We start from the raw sequence: 18,605 nt of genomic DNA on the forward strand, positions 1-18,605 counted from the left end.
TCCCACCATCGTATCTAGCTTGAAAATGACAGAGAGAATCGTCACAATCGATCGATTTAGAACACATAAAAACTGATCTTACGAGCTTATTTTTAAATGCTTCTTTTTTGTACCATTTTTTGCTGTTTAGCACCAGCAATAGGGAAATAAAATCGCAGCAAATAGCAGCAGTAAGTTGCAGTAAAGTTGTTTACACGCATTGTTTACATTATCAGTGATACGTCAAACTGATAACTTATCAGTCAGACGGCCGAACCGGTTTGATATGGCGGTTTGTTAGTGGTGGACGTATTAATTAAGCTTTACTTACTCCATTTGTTGGTTTTCATTTGGAGTAATATAAATTATTTACTTTATTATTGTTTTCTTTTATTAATATTCTTAAATGTTCTAAAATATTTACTTCAAATTATTTAATTTATTTTAATTATAAATTCTTTTTATTTTTTTATATTTATATTTAAGTTATTTGTAACTTATATTTATATAAGTTATTTTAGTTAGTTTTTTGTTTTTTATAGTTATTTTATATAGTTAGTTTCTATTTTATAGTTATTTTTATAGATATTTATTTATATTTATTTATTTTATAGTTATAGTTATTATTTAGTTAGTTAACTATTTTTATATTATTAAAAGCGTAAATTTCAACATAAACTTAAAGAAATGCGATGAAGTTTTCTAAAAATATTGATACATTTTTATTAATATCTATAAAATTAAAAAGCATCGAATATAGAAGTAAACCGTAACATATTTATGCAGTATGCGAATGCTTCATCGGATCGTGGTAACGAAAACCACGCCTTTGGAACGTTTCGGACAATATGTTGCGTGTATCCGTACCATACGCTATCTCTATCCGTTTGCATAACTTTTATGCTAGCACCGTTCATACTCGCACAGCAGAACGGTGGTCGACGGCGCGCATCCGAAGAAATACTGGAATGTGTTGGTTCCACGCAACAAGTACGGCATCTGCAACATCGAGTCGGGACGCGATATGCTACATAAGAGCGCATCGCACTGCAGCGGAACTTCAGTTTCGTCGAAACCGCCGAACGGATAACTTCGAAGGATATTTCTCTCGCTCTCAGTGTTGCGCCCTTTCTCAGTCGTATTTATCGTGAGCCCGCGAAAACTGACGAACCAAACGAAAGATTTCAACTGTGTTAGCACGTGTGTTGGTTTGAAATTCTTGAAGAATAATTTTGTGGAACAATTTGTGAGGACTTTGGTGACGAGTGTCTGTGCTGTTGGTGAAATAAAATCAAAACCTTGGAAGCAGAAAGATGGCTGTGGGATTTATAGCTGATCCAGATGAAGCTGCAGTACCGAAATCAGCTTCAATCATGCACAACAACAATCAATCGCAACCGTTGCCTGGCGATACAGCACCGACTCATCTGGAGTATCAAACTCCTACGGATCTGGACGACCTGTCGGTAGTGATCACTACCTTACGAATGAGAAGTTTGATGCAGCAGATCATCGTCAACCTGATTGCCCATGGTGAGTGTACAAGTGGACATACGTTCGAAGTTTCATCTTCCTGTTACTTCCTGTGGCGTGAAGTACTAATGTTTTGTGTGCTTGTTTCGTTTTAGTGATGCTGTTTGGTGGATTGGGCAGTCCGGAACATGCGCTGTGTCCTGACTGCGTGCTGTTGGTGTTGTTGTTTCGCTATTACATTTAATCCAACACGAAGTGAGCTGTGTGTGGGCGCATTAATCGATGCTCCTGATCAATCCTGAACCTGTACAGAACCGCCTATAGTTAATCCTGCTCATCAAAAGGTCTGTGATAGGTTAAGGTTCTTGTTTCTTTATTTTCAAAATCGCATACTCCCAGCTCTTCCTCTTCGTCTCTTGAAGTGGGAAGTTGTTGAGGAGCTACAAATGTACAATTGGAAAATAAAGTAAAGAAGCAACCATGTTAGGCTAAGATCACTTGCAGTAGTAGGGATAAGTGTGGCACGCATAGTGGAATGTGATCGTGTGCTTTTTAGAGTTTAGAGCCCGAAAAGGCTGATCGGTCGAGGACGGGAAGCTGGCAGAACGGCTCGAGTTGCATTTCCTTACGCTTGTCGTCTGAATATCGCTAGCACCATGATGGAGATAGTCCATCAAACTGTGTACGCCTGTGAGCAAATATAAAAGCAAATAAATATGTGTTAGATCAGTTGTGTTACTTAAAAACTTTGGGTTTTTATTTTACAATGATTATAAAGAAAAGGTCCGAAAATAATGTAATGAAATTACTTAATTACTTAAGAAATATTAAATGTGTAATATAATATTCTTTTAACTAGGATAAGTCGCAATCGAAGACTTTGAAGTTGGAATGAAACGAAATCAAAATTTTACTACATTAAAAAAAGCTGTATCCTATCTTTCTCGAACAGACCCAGTACATGGTTAAAGTTTATTATAGTTGATTCAAAACTTGGTTTATATGCGACATATAAACGATGCTAATACGAACATAGTATGCTAATTATTTAGCCTTTTATCTTTCTTTTGCTTTAAAGCTCTAATTTAGATCATCTACAAGATCATGTTAGTCAGTCAGTCAGTCAGTCAAATGCGTAAACAGGAAACAGCAAAGCATATTTTACCAACTTAGCAACCGTGCGCAGTCGAGCGATAGAAAGAAATCAATTACAGTAAAACGAAGTAGAAAAATAATTATCGGCATGAGTATAAATAAAGCTAAGTAGCCCGCGATCGCGTTCAATAATCAATCATTAATCGGTCGGACATCGGACTAGAGTTTATCTATCCAAACCATTCGTTTTAGTTTTATTTAAAGAGCTTTGAGTACCTACCCAAGGTAAGGCCTCAATGTCTCCAACGCTCCCGTAAGGCGCCGGTCCACACGGCAGGACCCATTCGGACAAAATCCCATTCGGACCGTCCCCCCATAGCAAGGACTGACTATCCGATTATGTGGTAAAAAGAAGTCTAGTAAGTCAGAAATGGCTGGCGTGACCTTAGAGATCCTTAAAAGCCAACAAGAGAGAGAGAGATCCTCTGATCACACATATTCTAATACAGCAAGGCATATATAATAATATTATTGTCAAATACACCACGCTATACTTAATGGAGATCCACTACAGAATGTCTCTTAGCGGAAGAAGTTTACCAGCCCAAAATCAAAAACATTTCTCATTGAACGAATAAGAAAGAAACCGGATATTGCTGGTTATATAACGTTTGAACTTTATTAACGCACTCAGAGAGAAGAAGAAGAGGTTAACATTATTGCTTTTGATTAGTCATGAATGTGTTGGTTATTTGTTTTAATCGTTTCATGTTATTGTTTTAATGTTGTATAGGTTATGTTGAACCCTGAACAGGCGAAGAAGAAGAAGAAGAAGAAGGTTATATTTATCTTTTGTTATTAATAGAATACTGTTAATGTGGTGTGAATAGTCATATTAAATGTGTGTAGATTTGTTTGCTCATCCTCAAATACTTAGAGGCGATCTTAACCTCTTTTTTATGTCGGAACACGTCGGAACGTCGTGTTGGGCGTTGGATAGCGTTAGATAGCGTTAGATAGCGTTAGGTAGCGTTAGGTAGCGATAGTGTGCTATACATCCCACCCTCATACTCTTCTCTTCTCTATCTTTAATTTTCATTCCATTTCCCTCATTATGCTATCTGAATTAGTGAATTTATTTAATGTGTGTAAACTTGACTGGATATCGTTTTAGACATTTAGAAATTGTAGTTGAAATTGAAGTTGAATAAGACATGATGGTGGGGTGATGTGAAAGATGGTATAACATCACAACATCGTATCGTGAGATACCTTTTGCCAGCGGTGTCGAGTAGTGGAAAGGTTGGGGGAGCAGGGGAGGGGCCGTACCAAACCGTACCAAACCTAGTGACCTCTCAATAACCTCACTTATTGAAGTCACTTCATTATTTGTCTATCCACATACAATACTGTTGTGGAATTTAATGTTTAATCTAGCGCTTACATTTCTTTTTCATACCGTGTGGAAAAAGAAAATGTTATTGTTACTCTAGCTCAATGCTTCTGTGTCTTCTCAATGCTTTGCAAAAGAAAAAAAGAAAATGCCGCCCAAAACCATTTTCCGTGGTCTTTCTTTTGCAAAAGGATGAAGAAGCCGCTAGAGTTAACAATAATTAAGCATTATTCTTATATCTACTATAGTTTTCTGCTGTCGGTATAGCAAGAAACTGTAGCCCTACATTGTATGTAAGAGTGTAGAAAATACTGGGAAGCAGGAAGATGCAGACGATTCCTTCTTCTTGGTATTTTCTTTTGACGCTTTACTAAGAGTCACTGTATGGTCCTGTTTAAGTAATTTCTTCTCATTTTTGCTTGAAGAAACTATTTCCTCATACTCTGTTAAGAACTCTTAACAGCATATTTTTTTGCTCTTTCCAATACAGAAAAGGAATTACTCCTTTTCTTTTCTTCTTAACCTTATTCATTCTTCTTGCTTTTTTCCTAAATTCTAAATAGCTTTTTTGCATGTATTTTGTTTTTTTTGGTATCGATGTACGATCACTTTATATAGTGGTTTAATTATAGTTCCTTAATTTCTTTATTTTCTGAATGTACATGTTGCACAAAATGTCTACCCCTGGCCCATATACTCAGCGGTACATTGTGCCGGTAGGTAAGCATATTGCACGTTTTGAAAATAAAGAAATAAGTACCGTTTAGGAATTTGTATCGACATTGCTCATGATCAAGTCAGCACTGCTGTGTGCATTTTACAGGCTGCTTACAGGAATGTTAGTAAAGTAGGAGAAAAAAGCCTCAGCAATTCTAAGGACAGATTATTCAATATTTATAGGTTAGGTTAGATATTTCATATAATGGACTTATTTTTTAGGCTACTTTCATTGAAGTCTTTCGTTCTGTTTCACTTCCGCTTACTTTCTCTGCCTTTAACTTTCCTTTCTTTAAGGTGACTACGAATAGAATACGTTTTAGCATGAAAAAGGGATCGGGTCCTGATCGGCTTCGAATCGACGACCACCTCCCAGGACACCATTCCGGTTATGGGTGAGTATATACGTCCATATTGGTGGATTACCAATTATTTAATTGCTTGCAATAGGTCCAAAATTGAAAGAGACAATCCGATTCCTTGTTCACAGATGCAAAGGTCAGTATCGTTGATGCTGGACGATCCGGTTTTTGCTGGTGGGTACCGGTCCTCTATCCGATGTTTTACATCTTGGCTACGTTGCAGTAACGCGAATGGACTTCGTTTACATGTGATAGCGATACAAGAGTGTCAGAAGTTCGCAATCTTCACACAGTGCATGTTCCGGATTCAACGAGCCATCGCGCAGCAACGCTAGAACGAAACACACGCAGAGAATATTAGTACTTCACGCCACAGGAAGAAAGACATCACTCAAAAACCCGGAAGAGAAGGATCAGCAGAAAGTTCACTTATCCCCACACAAACACACACCATGAGTAACCAGGTAGGAGATGATCATGCGCACCAAACGTCCGATTCGTAATTTGACGATCGCTTTGTGTAAGTCTTCAAGATCCGAGGGATCCTGCTGGTCCAGATGGCCCGGGGGGGGATCACCCGGTATTGGCTCCGAATGATCGGCAGCGTATTTTGCTGATGATAGTTGCGGTACACCGTTTTCATCCAGGATATTAAGGTATCCAACAGCCATTTTTGCAATCTCGGTCCAAACTGGTCGTCACTGCACAAGAACTTATGCACAACAGTGTTCACAATCTGTATTAACCACTTCCAAATACCACAAACGCACGGCATTTGGAAGTTATAGCGCTACATTGAGAAGGATCTTCTCAAGCTATTTGTCTGATGGTTTCTAAGAATCTAAAGTGCTACTACAGTCCGGTACGGTCTTTTGTACCGTATCACGTCCAATGCTTGAGGTGTTGCACACGCAATTCCATTTGAGTCGAAGCAACATATCGGATTGTCGCATTGTCACGTACGGAGAGAGATAGCCGGTGAGCGTACATTTCTATTCGACGAAACGGGACGGGAGTTGATGGAACCGTGATATAGATTACTGTACTAAGGGGAGTGGTTACTGTGAGTCCCGATTGTACCTGGCTGTAAAGAAATACCGGCGCAATCGAAAGACTTCATTCGATTTATTTCCGTATTTAATTGGGTCTTTTAGGGGTTTTTTAGGAATATAATTAATAATTTTATTACAATATAGATGCGATAATATAATTACTATAATATTTTAAACGTTTTAGATTCTTTTCGTTATTAGTTTCTTCTTTTTTGTGTCATTAACAACTCATTTGGTCGTTGCTAGTCATTTCTGGCCTTTTGTGAACTATTTACTCGCAGCTGGATATTCACAGCTGCGTACGAGTCTTCTGCATTACTAGTATTTTTTATATTATATACAACATTAATTTTTTTTTAGGTGTTTCCAAGTGACATTCAATTTTTCGTACAGCTTTCTCCAATTTTTACGACTCTTTACGCAAAAAATTTACATAAATACATAAGAAGCGAAACGTTCTGATGAAATCTTTCGATTTCAGCGGTCATATCTTTACACGTAGCTGGTAAATTCCAGAATTTACTGTAACCACTCCCCTATTACGATAGTCTACGCCTCAATGTTATAACACTCTCCCTGTTCGTCTAATTGAAATTTACCCTCACACCAGCCCTTTCCATCAGCAACAGTGCGACAGCGGTACGTGTTGATTCCACGCAACAAGTAACGCATCTGCAACAGCTGCAACATCGCAACATACCCGATGCGGATGTAAAGGTCACGTCGGACTGCAGTGGAACTTCAGTTTCGTCGAAACCGTCGAACGGATAACTTCGAAGGATATTTCTCTCGCTCTCAGTGTTGCGCCCCCTTTCTCAGTCGTATTTATCGTGAGCCCGCGAAAACTGACGAACCAAACGAAAGATTTCAATTGTGTTAGCACGTGTGTTGGTTTGAAATTCTTGAAGAATAATTTTGTGGAACAATTTGTGAGGACTTTGGTGACGAGTGTCTGTGCAGTTGGTGATTTAAAATCAAAACCTTGAAAGCAGAAAGATGGCTGTGGGATTTATAGCTGATCCAGATGAAGCTGCAGTACCGAAATCAGCTTCAATCATGCACAACAACAATCAATCGCAACCGTTGCCTGGCGATCCAGCTCCGACTCATCTGGAGTATCAAACTCCTACGGATCTGGACGACCTGTCGGTAGTGATAACAACCTTACGCATGAGAAATTTGATGCAGCAGATCATCGTCAACCTGATTGCCCATGGTGAGTGTACAAGTGGACATACATTCAAAGTATCATCTTCCAGTTACTTCCTGTGGCGTGAAGTACTAATGTTTTGTGTGCTTGTTTCGTTTTAGTGATGCTGTTTGGTGGATTGGGCAGTCCGGAACATGCGCTGTGTCCTGACTGCGTGCTGTTGGTGTTGTTGTTTCGCTATTACATTTAATCCAACACGAAGTGAGCTGTGTGTGGGCGCATTAATCGATGCTCCTGATCGATCCTGAACCTGTACAGAACCGCCTATAGTTAATCCTGCTCATCAAAAGGTCTGTGATAGGTTAAGGTTCTTGTTTCTTTATTTTCAAAATCGCATACTCCCAGCTCTTCCTCTTCGACTCTTGAAGTGGGAAGTTGTTGAGGAGCTACAAATGTACAATTGGAAAATAAAGTAAAGAAGCAACCATGTTAGGCTAAGATCACTTGCAGTAGTAGGGATAAGTGTGGCACGCATAGTGGGATGTGATCGTGTGCTTTTTAGAGTTTAGAGTCCGAATAGCTGATCGGTCGAGGACGGAATGCTGGCAGAACGGCTCGAGTTGCATTTCCTTACGCTTGTCGTCTGAATATCGCTAGCACCATGATGGAGATAGTCCATCAAACTGTGTACGCCTGTGAGCAAATATAAAAGCAAATAAATATGTGTTAGAGCGATTACGTTACTTAAAAGATCTTGTTTTTATTGTACAATTTATTCAATTGCTAATTATTGAGAATGACGAAATCAATTATTTTTCTTTAATAGGTCCGATATTTTTCCATCTTTTTATCACATACAGAGATAGCATATAATAACGGGGGTGGGGAGAGTTTGCAGTTAATTCGGGTGTATCTGATATTCTCAGACATTCGCCTCCAGGGAGAATTTGTGTTCTCAAGAAGTCTCTTCTATTGCAAGATGACTCTCTGGAACTTCTGTTTGGAGAAAACTTATGCATTCTCGCGCATTCTCCGACGACCTCTTCCGGTGTATAAAGATGTTTGGTTGGAGGAGCTCCCAAAGTTGCCTCGGTGAGTCATAGTCTCAAATAGTGTTTTACTATTTATGATAATCTGCTACTGACCTTTTTTTATTTATCTTTTGTTTTTTTTCAGATATTAATAAGAAGACAATATCACAAATAATTTTCTTTTTTCAATGCAAAATACTACTGTAAAGTATAAACAGCAATGGGCGGGTAAGAGCGTTGTACAGATGTTTACAGTGAATTTCCTAAATCCAGCACTCAGTGTCCAGACGCATCTCACATTACAGATAGTCCCATTAAATGCGACTTATAATCCAATCTGCAAAAGACACCCCTGCTTATTGCTCTCTCCATCATACAGAAGAGGGATTATGTTGCTATATGCACCAAGTTCCAGGCAATGGAGAAAGGAAGTTCGACTCGGTCGTGAGCGTGTGAAAGCGATTCTAATGAGTCAATCAGGGCACAAAACGATGATAATGATGGCTTACGGATTCAGACGGCCTGAAGCTGTTACGATTTTGATTGCAAGACAGCGCGCAATCGGGTCCGGGCATCGATAACGCTCGATTGGATTGGATGTACTTGGCAGCTAACGCCATTATCGGGCGACTGGCCAGCGAATAATCGAAACGTACGCAATAAATCCGGCACGCATCGTTCCCCCGGTGGCAGTGCATAACACATGCCCGGAGCCTGAGTGTCCCGGTCCGGTTCCAGGATGGATTAGTGCGCTTCGGGACACAATGTTGCATACCTGTAGGTGCTGGTTTCCCATTGCCAGGGCGGGAACCTTGGCATAATCCCATAATGTTTAATTGCGTTACAATGGAAAATTGAATTTTACATAATAATACACGAATGTAACGTTTGTGTCGGTGGGGGAAGGAGGGGGCAAGGTGTACGTTTCAGGGATTTGTATCGATTCGCTTCGGTTGGAAGCATCAGGCTTAGCATTGTCCATTGCTTGGAAACGTTCCCTCGCCTCCGGTACCCGGCACACGAGACAAGAAAATTAAAAAGTTATTTCCAGCAAGCAAGAGGTACAACTATCGGTCTTCTTAAAAAAAAGAAACATTCCAGTTAGAACTATTTTAATTTAAGTGTGTTGAAAAGTGAGATAAAACAAGATACAAAGTCGTACTAAAGGCGGGAAAATCCCCGGACGGTCGGTAAATAATTATCCTTTGATGACAGGGCAAAGATCTTGACCGTTGGCCGTTTCTGCCCTGGATCCCATTATAAGGAGATGAATTTAATTAAAACAATATACACACCAAACCGCCCGATGCTTTCCCAAAAAACCGAAATGCAAATCATCGCAACCGATTTTGGGAGCGGTTTAGGGCAAGATAAGAATTTCTTGAGAATAACGACGACCCCGAGATGCCCAACGGCTGTGTATGTGTTCGGTCGGTAGTTTCGCAAACTTTTCCTTAAAACTTACAAATAAACAGCATCCGCTGCGGTCATGGGTAATAATTTTATTAAGTTGTCTCTCTTCGCTCGTACGTGTGTGTGTGTCGTTACCCCTTTTATTGCAAAGATTGGTCACTTTGCATGTGGCAGCGAAAGGAACTCCCAACCTTCCGCCTATGCGGTTAAATGGGAAATTGATTAAATGGTGGGATTTTGGCTGTTTGTGGTTTAATTACGGTGGCCCCCCCTGGTAACCAGATGCACAAAGAACTTTCCCTTCCCATTTTCTTGAAGAATCGTGCAGGAGATGGAGTTGTTGTTTGTTTGAACCCTTGTTTGAATATTATCTAACATGCCTTTCAAGCCGTTGTGCCGTGTGTTTGTATGGTAGTGGGAAATATGTGTGTGTGTGTAATTACGAGGACTTTGAACGATACTAACAAACGTCAGCTAATGTCCCTCCACACACAATCTCTTACAGACGTTCATTCCTTTCAAGATAGTCCATTTGTGGCCTATCAGATTCCCATTCCTTCTCCGCTTTCCGTGCGTTTGGATAAAGGAACCGCTGGAAATAGTGTGGTCCTTCCTTTCGCTGTCTGTGATCTTTTAACTTACGCCGAGAACTATAAAATTCCCCAGCGCCTGGACGAAGAAAATCAAATTTATTGCAGCTTTTATCGCCATCTCCGCTTTGTGGTTAGATGTGGTGGGAGTAAGGGAAGTGAAACGAACAGGAGAAAATGTGAGGAAGTAGTAAATTTAAATACTATTTGTATGATTACTAGAAGTAAGATGTTTAGACTTTCTTCGTTTTTGATCATTTGAATAGAAAAAATAATATTTTTTTTTATTCATCCACCCAACCTGTCACTAATGCCGTCAAGTGATTTTAATAATAAGGTGAAAAAATAAATTGTAAATAGTCTAATAATTCTTTTTTAAATCCATTACTGTTTAATGCTTGTAATGCACCGCCTAAAATATGTCTTTCTTCACCTCGAATTTCCTTCTCTGTATTTCTTCCTGCTCTTAACCTTCCTTACCTCCCGTTTTCTTTTTTCCTTCCCTGATGGTACCGCTTTCCACAAGAGTTCACTTTTTGTTCGCTCGAATGAAGATCGTCATTGTTCTAGGATGCTTTCCCCCAATTTGTACGTTCGATAGGCTATTATGATCCGGTCCGGTTGTACGCAACACCGTACATACGTGACCTACGCCTACTGTGTTGAGCAACCCGATGCGGAGAGCTTTGCGAGCATAATTACCCCCACACCGCGTCATCTTCTGACCCGCTAGACGAACATTCAACAGGGGCGATAAACCATCCACTAGACGACGATTTTTTGTTTAAAACCTTGCGTTCGTTTTTTTTATTAATTTATCTATTTCTGTTTCACTAAGAAGAAGAGAAAAAACTACTTTCAAACCGTGAAGGGTAGGTGTGTAGGAAAAAGTAAAAAAAAAGTGAACCACAATCACCCAAACGATGCTAAAATATCCTTCAAAATGAACCCAAACCATATCGGGGTTCCATTAGAGACACATTAATGGTATCAAGAGAAGCAACAAAAAAAAACCAGGACACACTTTTCCACGGTTCCAGTTTTCCATCGTACCGAGAACTTTATACTGTGCACAGTATTGAGCGTAGAAAAAAAAGGTGGAGAATCAAACACAAAAAAACCTAATTTGTGTTGGTGGTTGCAAACATTCAGGCGCCCGACGTTTTTTCTTTTATTATTTGTTGATGCTACCACGATAATGTGCCCAAGTAAGCACAAAAGCCGTTCATAAGTCAGCAAACTTATCATTTCCATACTTTCTACATTAACCACCTATACCGGACCACCCTACTCATTCACAGTGGCAGTTGTTGCTGCTTCAAACATTAATATTTATTAATTTGTTCTATTGATACGGTACGGGCTATTCGGTCTCTTCTTGCTCTGTTTGATCTTACCATCGTAGCCATTAGGCCACACTGCCATCAAACGGAAGAAAAAGTGACGCCATCGAAGTGGTTCCGGATAATGGTGACTAATAAGAAGTCATGACTAAATTCGGACTATTGATGGACAGGGAAATTTTAAAGCAAAAATAATATAATCATTCTCAATCGTTGTGCGATATGGTGCGGTAGACGGTAGGCGTACGGAATGCATAATTGACAGTTGAAGACATCGGTGACAATGTGCAAAAAGAGAAGGGCGAGGGTTTGAAGAAAAAAGAATCCCTCCCCATCGACAAGCTCTTAACCATAATGGTAGCATTATTGATGAAGAGCGGCAGTTTGCAGTCATCTACCGTTTGCCAGTGAGCAATGCTGAAGAAAATTGCGGAAACCCCCCAGCACGGCGTTTGTTTAAGATGGCTAACTACTTGGAAATTGTACCCCAAATTATAGCCCTTACCTACCGTTAAGGAGGGAAAACTGGATAGTAGCGGTAAAAGGTAAATTGCCCAAAAATCACAGTATGCGTCGCGCCGTCACGTACCCTTTCCGCGTTGAAGGCAGGGATAAAGTGTGCCGCCGCAGCTATTATCGTAAAATTTTATCAACTTTTCAATAAATTAATTAGCGCTCACTTATTCTTTTTCCGTAGGAAATGCAAGGAAGGAGGAAACAAGGAGAAAAGGAAGAGCGAGAGAGGAGTAGCTAAGAAAGATGACCACTTGGAAGCCAAGATCAACGAAAATGCTTTGCGATAACCAAGAAAACTGGAGAGAGAAGAAAGAAAAAAACTTTTCATCAACCGTGCACAAAGTTTGAAGCGTTTTGCATACTGCCAGGCGTGGAGAAGTTTAATTAAATTTATCCTACCCAAGGTGGGTACAGCCCGAGGTGGTTACCGCAAACCACAAGTAGTGCTTCCCTGGTTGTAAGACTGGTACCTCACATGTATCTTCACGTGTGTCTTAACGCTGGGATGGGAATTCAAAGTTAGTACAAAGTTAACACCGACCGTCCATTGTGAAACCGGTAACGAAGGTTTAGTTTGTGGTAAAGTCCCCCCCCCCCCCCCCCGATTCTGTTGAACCTTGTTTTGGGGATATTCTTGGGATGGATCAGTAAAAACCCCCATCGCACAAGTATCACGTCTCGACTGCATTGGTGAAGCAATGTAAACCGTCTGCTTTTCTCCCCATAGCTGGCTGGCTGGGTTACGGTTTTAATCCGCGCGATTCGTACAGTGTCGTGTTTCGATGCCGGATGGACGATTTCCAATAATCTTTATTGCACAAAACCGCGTTTGCTGGGCGCTTCGGTGTGAGAAGGTTATGCCATTGTGTATGTGGCCTCTACTCCGGAGTCCGGACAGTTTGTGACAAATCAAATCGACTCGTCTCCTTTTCACCATTTTCATCCCGCTTAAAAAGGAACAAAATTTTGACATTTTCCAACAAACTTTTCCCGCTGAAGCGAGCGAAAGACACACATGTTATAAACATTTTAATGCCCTGTCTAGTTTCGGAAGCTTTACGAGCGTAGCGTTGGTATAAAATTATATTGCATAAATATTTTCCCTCCACACACACACACACGCCACGGTAGAAGGATTTGCAAAAACCCAGTTTTGAATGCAGTTTGCGTTTTGTTGGGAGCAGTCGAGCAACCAAGCAAGATCGTCACATCTTTATCAATGTGTACCACCAACCAACGTTCCCGGTGGGCATGCGGAAAAAGTTATGAATTCGCGCGAAGACGGTACGCTCGTTGTAGATTGTGTTCCACCGTTGCCCGTTGGTTGTAAAATCGTCAGCAATCTGTAATATACTTGCCACCTTCCAGTAGCTCTTAGGAGGAACACGGTACCCGTTCCCGGTTGGTTAGTACGAAGCTATAATTTTGTGCTCCAAACGTAAGCATACCTTTTCCATTGGCATATACCGGCTCTCTCCGCTTATCTCCGCGTCGAAGACACTTTGATTAAATTAGTTTTCAGTTCGGTACGCGATGGTTGAGGTTTTTGAGTTGCTCCACCCTGAAGCCCGTGATGGGAAATCATAAGCAGGTGGAAAAACCCAACACACGTGAAAGAAACGTGTCTTGTTGCGCTGTACAAACAACCCAAAAAAAAAAAAACACGAGATTACGCGACCTGTATCGGCAAGTAGTTCATCATTTTAGTGGGAAGTAGTGTAATCGAATCAACCGTATACCGGTGGGGGCCTTTGGCATGCATACAATGTGTGTTTGGTAGCAGTGCAACCATTGCAATACCGTGGCGATCGCACATGTACACCTCCCGATTGCATAGCTTCCGAGCGCGCACAATGTAATGAGCGGACGCCACTCGGTCTGTTGGGGATGGGATACTCACCGGATTTAGCGGAGTGATCCAATCAGGGATTTTCGGTCGCGTTTGCGGGCTTTGTTTTGTGCTTGCTCGGTTTCACTTATGATTACTACAGGGTTGCTTCACGTCCCGACCGGTTGTACGAGTTGACCGGTACACAGAGTTTCGTACATCCTGGATCCCATTGTGACCGGGTCGTGGATTGAGCTATAAATTGTGTGTGTGTGTGTTTGATTAAAATTTTCACCCAAACAAGTCGTTTGCCAGTTCGTGATGCATCATCGTGAAAGGACAGGAAGGGAGACCAACGAAAAAAAAAAAGATGAATATAAATCCTCACCTCAAACAAGCATTTGTACTTCCAGGCGGGGAGGGCGCTTCGGGTGTGCGAGCATTTATTTCCATTGTTTCCTTCAAACGCTTTGTCACCCGATTGAATTCTGCTCGCCACGAATGATGGACGTGCTCATGTGCTCATCTCTGGCTACCTTTTTTTTTTGTTATTCACAGCAAGGCTATAAAAAAAAGCGAGAAGAAAAAAGAATAATGTGTCTGTATCTACTCTTTCAGCATTATGCAGAGGGAAAGTGGTCAAGACGACAATGCAACGCAAAAAAAAAAACAACGGACACAAGCAGAAGAAGAATTGCAAAACCTAACAGGGCAACAAATGGGCAAACATCAATTTAGCCTGCACGCTTGGCGATCACACATAATGGGCCACCGATAAATCAACCTCCACTAGCGTACACCGGACACCGGATTGCATACCGGTCAGGCGCGTACACGATTGAACGCTAACCCTGCCATCCGCAAAAAAAAACCCCGGAATGCCATTTTTTTGTGCGAGAAAAATGGGGAAAGGAAAAAAGGATTTACCATTTAACTAAAAATGGAACTAACTAACAAAAAAAAACGGAACAAAACTACACTCATCCTGTCATCCGGTAAACCCAAACGTCCGCCAAAAGGTTTTGCACTCTGTGATGCAACTGATTTACGATAATTACTTGGTCTTTTTCGCTCTTTTTTTATGCCTGCACAAGCACAGTGAACCACTTTTGTTGCGGTCATAAAAAGAAGTTTGGACAAGACAAGGTAGACAGGAGATAGGGAGCAGAGAGAGAGAGGGAAAAAATTACCCATAGGTTAAAGGGGTTGTTACGGTTGCCACATACATAACGCCAAACCCGGAAACGCTAATCAGTGCCAAACAGCGAACGGAGAGAAACCTGTCCGTAACCGAAGATTGCGATTTAATTATCCCATTAGATGGAGTTTTTTTTTGTTGTTGCTGCTGCCTAGAATATGTTGTGCAGTTTCGTTTAATAGAGTTTTATTCTGAAAATGTATACCGTTTTTTTTGTTGGTTAGCTTCTCCACCATGCCGTGTCCGTACGGTAGTAGAAATATGAACCTGAATCTTTTGCGCTCTCTAACAAGCAATTGGGTAATATGATTTACTTCCCCCTTTTTTTTTGCGATGATAAAAATATATATATTTTTTGGGTTAAAATGCTTCAAAATCGAAACGTGCGTAGCGTAGCGACAAAAAAAAAATGAAGCGTAAAGCGATGCTACCGTTTTTTCTCTCTCTCCTAAGGGTTAGCATTGATTTTGTTTTGCAGTTGCGTGATTTTTGGTTTCAGATTTTCCACCAAAAAAAAAGAAAGAAAATTGAAAATAAAATAAAACTGCGAAGGGACATTCCTAGCGACCCTTCATCGCTCGAGGGGGTCAAAAAAAAACGAATGAAGCAGAAATGTTTGTGTTTGTTTTCGCTGCACCGAGATGGTTTTAGTTCGCCTGATTAGCTCTGTTGTGTCCATGCGCGCAGGGAAAAAAAACGTCCCCCTGAAAAGTAGGCTACGCGACGCGCAAGGACATCCGTAGGAGAGAACAAAAAAACAGCGTAACGGTGGCTCCGTTACACGCGATGACATCAATATCCGCCTCATAATCCCTCATTAACGGGTGATCAATGTTTGGGTTTGGAGTATATATATATTTTTTTCGCTCCCATTCCTTACGCTTTTTGTGCTAATTCCGTTCCGGCTCTTGAGCGTATTATCGAAAGAAGAAAAAAAAACCGGGAACACCCGTGGACAAAAGGTCACCGCAAGACCGTAAAGTAGGGAGAAAAACCAAAAATCTTAAATGCAATTGTACACAACGGTACACCCCCTTTTTTTGGCAGGACACAACACACAATCCTGGGTGGTTCCTTTGCTTCACCTTCCTTTGCCAACCCCTTTTCTACCAAAAAAAAACCAGAGTTCCGCATCCCAAGTGCCCAACCGTAAGCGACACTCACTCTCTAAATTAGATTTATTATAGCGCCGTAAAAAATCGTGCACCGTAAATGCGTTCCGTTGCGCTCTGCTTCATTGGTTGCATACTTTGCCCGAGCGACAATTGACGATCTTGGGGCCTTACGTTGGTCTCGAACACGGTTTTCAGCACACCAAACCAAACAACCAAAAAAACCCTTTCGATCTAGTTGAATTATCGTTTTTGCCATTCTGCAATGTGGCTATCCGATTTTTGGGATTGTTTTTGATATTTCTATTACGGTACAACGGGCCAGTTGGCATCCGGATGTCCGATAGTCGAAGGGAAATTCGATTATCGGCCATCGGGGAAGTACTTAGCGTGTTTCATGCTGATTTTTTGTTTCCACATCGCAAAACGATCTGCATCCAACATGTATGAAAGAAGGATGCGTCACAGTCCAACGATACCCTAATGGGCAGGAACGGGTCACGGTAATAGGTTGGGCTGCTAAACGGGTGGGCATTAACTCTTTATTCTTATATTTTTTACTCTCTTCTGAATTGTACTTTTCATCTACAGATTGACCAGTAGTCGGTTGGTGTTAGGGGTGACTGTTTTTTTTTGGGTAAATAAATCCGTTGCTAAAATAAAACCGATATGTTGGCAGATGTAACATTCAGCCGTGGGTAAGAAAGGGTGTGTTAAAAAAAATGTCGTTTTTGAAATGACCTAAACTAAAAAAAATAAAGGAAAATAGATTTAAACCATTTTAGCAAACAGTGGCACGCAACAAACACACCGAATGGATGAGACTACATATTTACATGCCTCAAGACAAGACGCCTCGGATCAAAGGCGGCACGCGCGTACCCAGATTCACATCCACGAAAGAAACAGAAAGCCAAAGGGGCTGGACATAATTTATGACAATCATAAACAGATTACCGGGCGAATTGATTTCCTTTATTGAAGTGAACGGACAGAAGAGAGAGAAGAAAAAAGAAAAACACTCCGGGGTCTGGACAAATTTGGCACACATCCGAATCCCCACCAATGTCTGATATGTGGCGCTGGACAGCAAACCCCGAGTTTGTTTTTTTTTGAGTTGGAACCACGTACACGAGAATTCTTGTCTATTTGCACTAGCGGAAATTGATCAAAGACACGAAACATTGGACATTGGGACCCGAAAGAAAACTGGCAAACTTTCATCACACACATTTCACTTTCATCTGTGTGGAAGATTGTGAAAAAGGATTCACAAAAAAAAAGAAAGAAGGAACGAATCACCTTCCAGGCAAGAAGGTGGAAGATTATGCCCGCGGGGTAATTCTATTTGATATTTATTTGTCTTCCATTTGTGCGAACCCGTCGTTAGCAGGAGCTGGACCGACATGAAAGCAAAATGTACTGCGCTGGTGTGTGATTGATTTCGGGCATTCGATTTGTTGGGAAAGTGGAAAATGCTTCACCAGGCCCAGGATGGTGGTATAATTGGTTGCAACTGTTTTGTGCCTCATCGCAATCGTTGACTTTTCCTTCCCGCGGGGGGGAAACATTAGTTAGTGGATTAAACGGGTTTTTTTTCTTTTCCTTTTCTCTGACACGTGGTCATTTCCGTTCCGGATGGTTTGTTTGTTGCAGCTTTATGATGTAAAAGTTTAGTAGCAAGCGAAACATAGAAGCAATTTGTGGCTTCCTACAGCACAGCGTAAAAGGAAATTGTTTAGCAAATTCATTTGTAGTACTAAGGATGGTCAGAATCCTAAAAAAGTTGCAAAGAAACAGTAAGTATTGATAGTGGTAAGATGTTCTACACGAAACAAGTTGGTTAAAACATTAATTACCTTAATATAGAACTTATTCTTATCGAACTTATGAAGTATTTTTGTATTAAAAATAACTTAATTCGAGCTAACTAATAGTATAATTTAATAACTCCTACTAAACTGTGCAAACGTTTTTATTTACATGTTTGACTGTTTGACAAATGATGGTTTTTTGGGAGCGTGACATAAGCTCCCAATTGATCACCACATAGTTGTCGGAGTTTTTAAATTTACATTAATATTTGCACCTAATATTTGTAAATATTTTTTTAATTGGTGAAACTTTTGTTTTTTTTTCTATATTTTTTAGGTTAGAATGATAAAAAAATAAACATAAAATTGTCTAAAAATCTTAACTGGGAGATTAGAAGATATTTGTATTAGTGATCACCGATTTGCTAAGGATCCATCTTTTGTAGCCATTTTGCTACATTGCCACTTTGGATTATTGTGCGTTAAGCTAGTGGGGCCGATAGTGTGAGAAGGCGTTTTTTTCCATCTCTTACTAACGT

At 40.5% G+C, this 18,605-nt stretch overlaps 1 protein-coding gene and 1 long non-coding RNA gene across 5 annotated transcripts; one reads left to right on the plus strand and one right to left on the minus strand.

The window, feature by feature from the left end:
- The first annotated feature begins 776 nt into the window (after positions 1-776).
- Positions 777-8,476, plus strand: LOC125771361 (uncharacterized). Of its 3 annotated transcripts, XM_049441914.1 has the most exons (3): positions 5,471-5,483; positions 6,682-7,287; positions 7,383-8,476. In XM_049441914.1, the coding sequence occupies exons 2-3, from the start codon at positions 7,068-7,070 to the stop codon at positions 7,469-7,471; spliced, it is 309 nt and encodes a 102-aa protein (XP_049297871.1). In that variant the 5' UTR covers positions 5,471-5,483; positions 6,682-7,067; the 3' UTR covers positions 7,472-8,476. The 3 variants fall into 3 exon arrangements, with proteins under 3 accessions (XP_049297879.1, XP_049297864.1, XP_049297871.1); XM_049441922.1 differs by lacking the exons at positions 5,471-5,483; positions 6,682-7,287 and adding an exon at positions 777-1,512; XM_049441907.1 differs by lacking the exons at positions 5,471-5,483; positions 6,682-7,287; positions 7,383-8,476 and adding exons at positions 781-1,512; positions 1,608-1,882.
- On the minus strand, positions 2,044-18,356 carry LOC125771380 (uncharacterized). 2 transcript variants are annotated; one of them, XR_007419304.1, is made up of 4 exons: positions 18,112-18,356; positions 14,331-18,029; positions 14,015-14,197; positions 2,044-2,140 (listed from the first exon to the last, which is right to left on the minus strand). It is a non-coding gene; the product is annotated as an uncharacterized LOC125771380 (long non-coding RNA). The 2 variants fall into 2 exon arrangements; XR_007419306.1 differs by lacking the exon at positions 14,015-14,197.
- Between the last annotated feature and the right edge of the window lie 249 nt (positions 18,357-18,605).

Source organism: Anopheles funestus, chromosome X (assembly GCF_943734845.2).
Source record: "Anopheles funestus chromosome X, idAnoFuneDA-416_04, whole genome shotgun sequence".
In the NCBI taxonomy this organism is placed as follows: domain Eukaryota; kingdom Metazoa; phylum Arthropoda; class Insecta; order Diptera; family Culicidae; genus Anopheles; species Anopheles funestus.

What these genes read in the sequence shown, in the direction of transcription:
- LOC125771361 (XM_049441922.1), top strand. Translation starts at nt 1,293, where the DNA reads ATGGCTGTGGGATTTATAGCTGATCCAGATGAAGCTGCAGTACCGAAA. An exon ending in CGTCAACCTGATTGCCCATG is followed by an intron (nt 1,513 to 7,382) that starts GTGAGTGTACAA and finishes GTTTCGTTTTAG; the next exon opens with TGATGCTGTTTGGTGGATTG.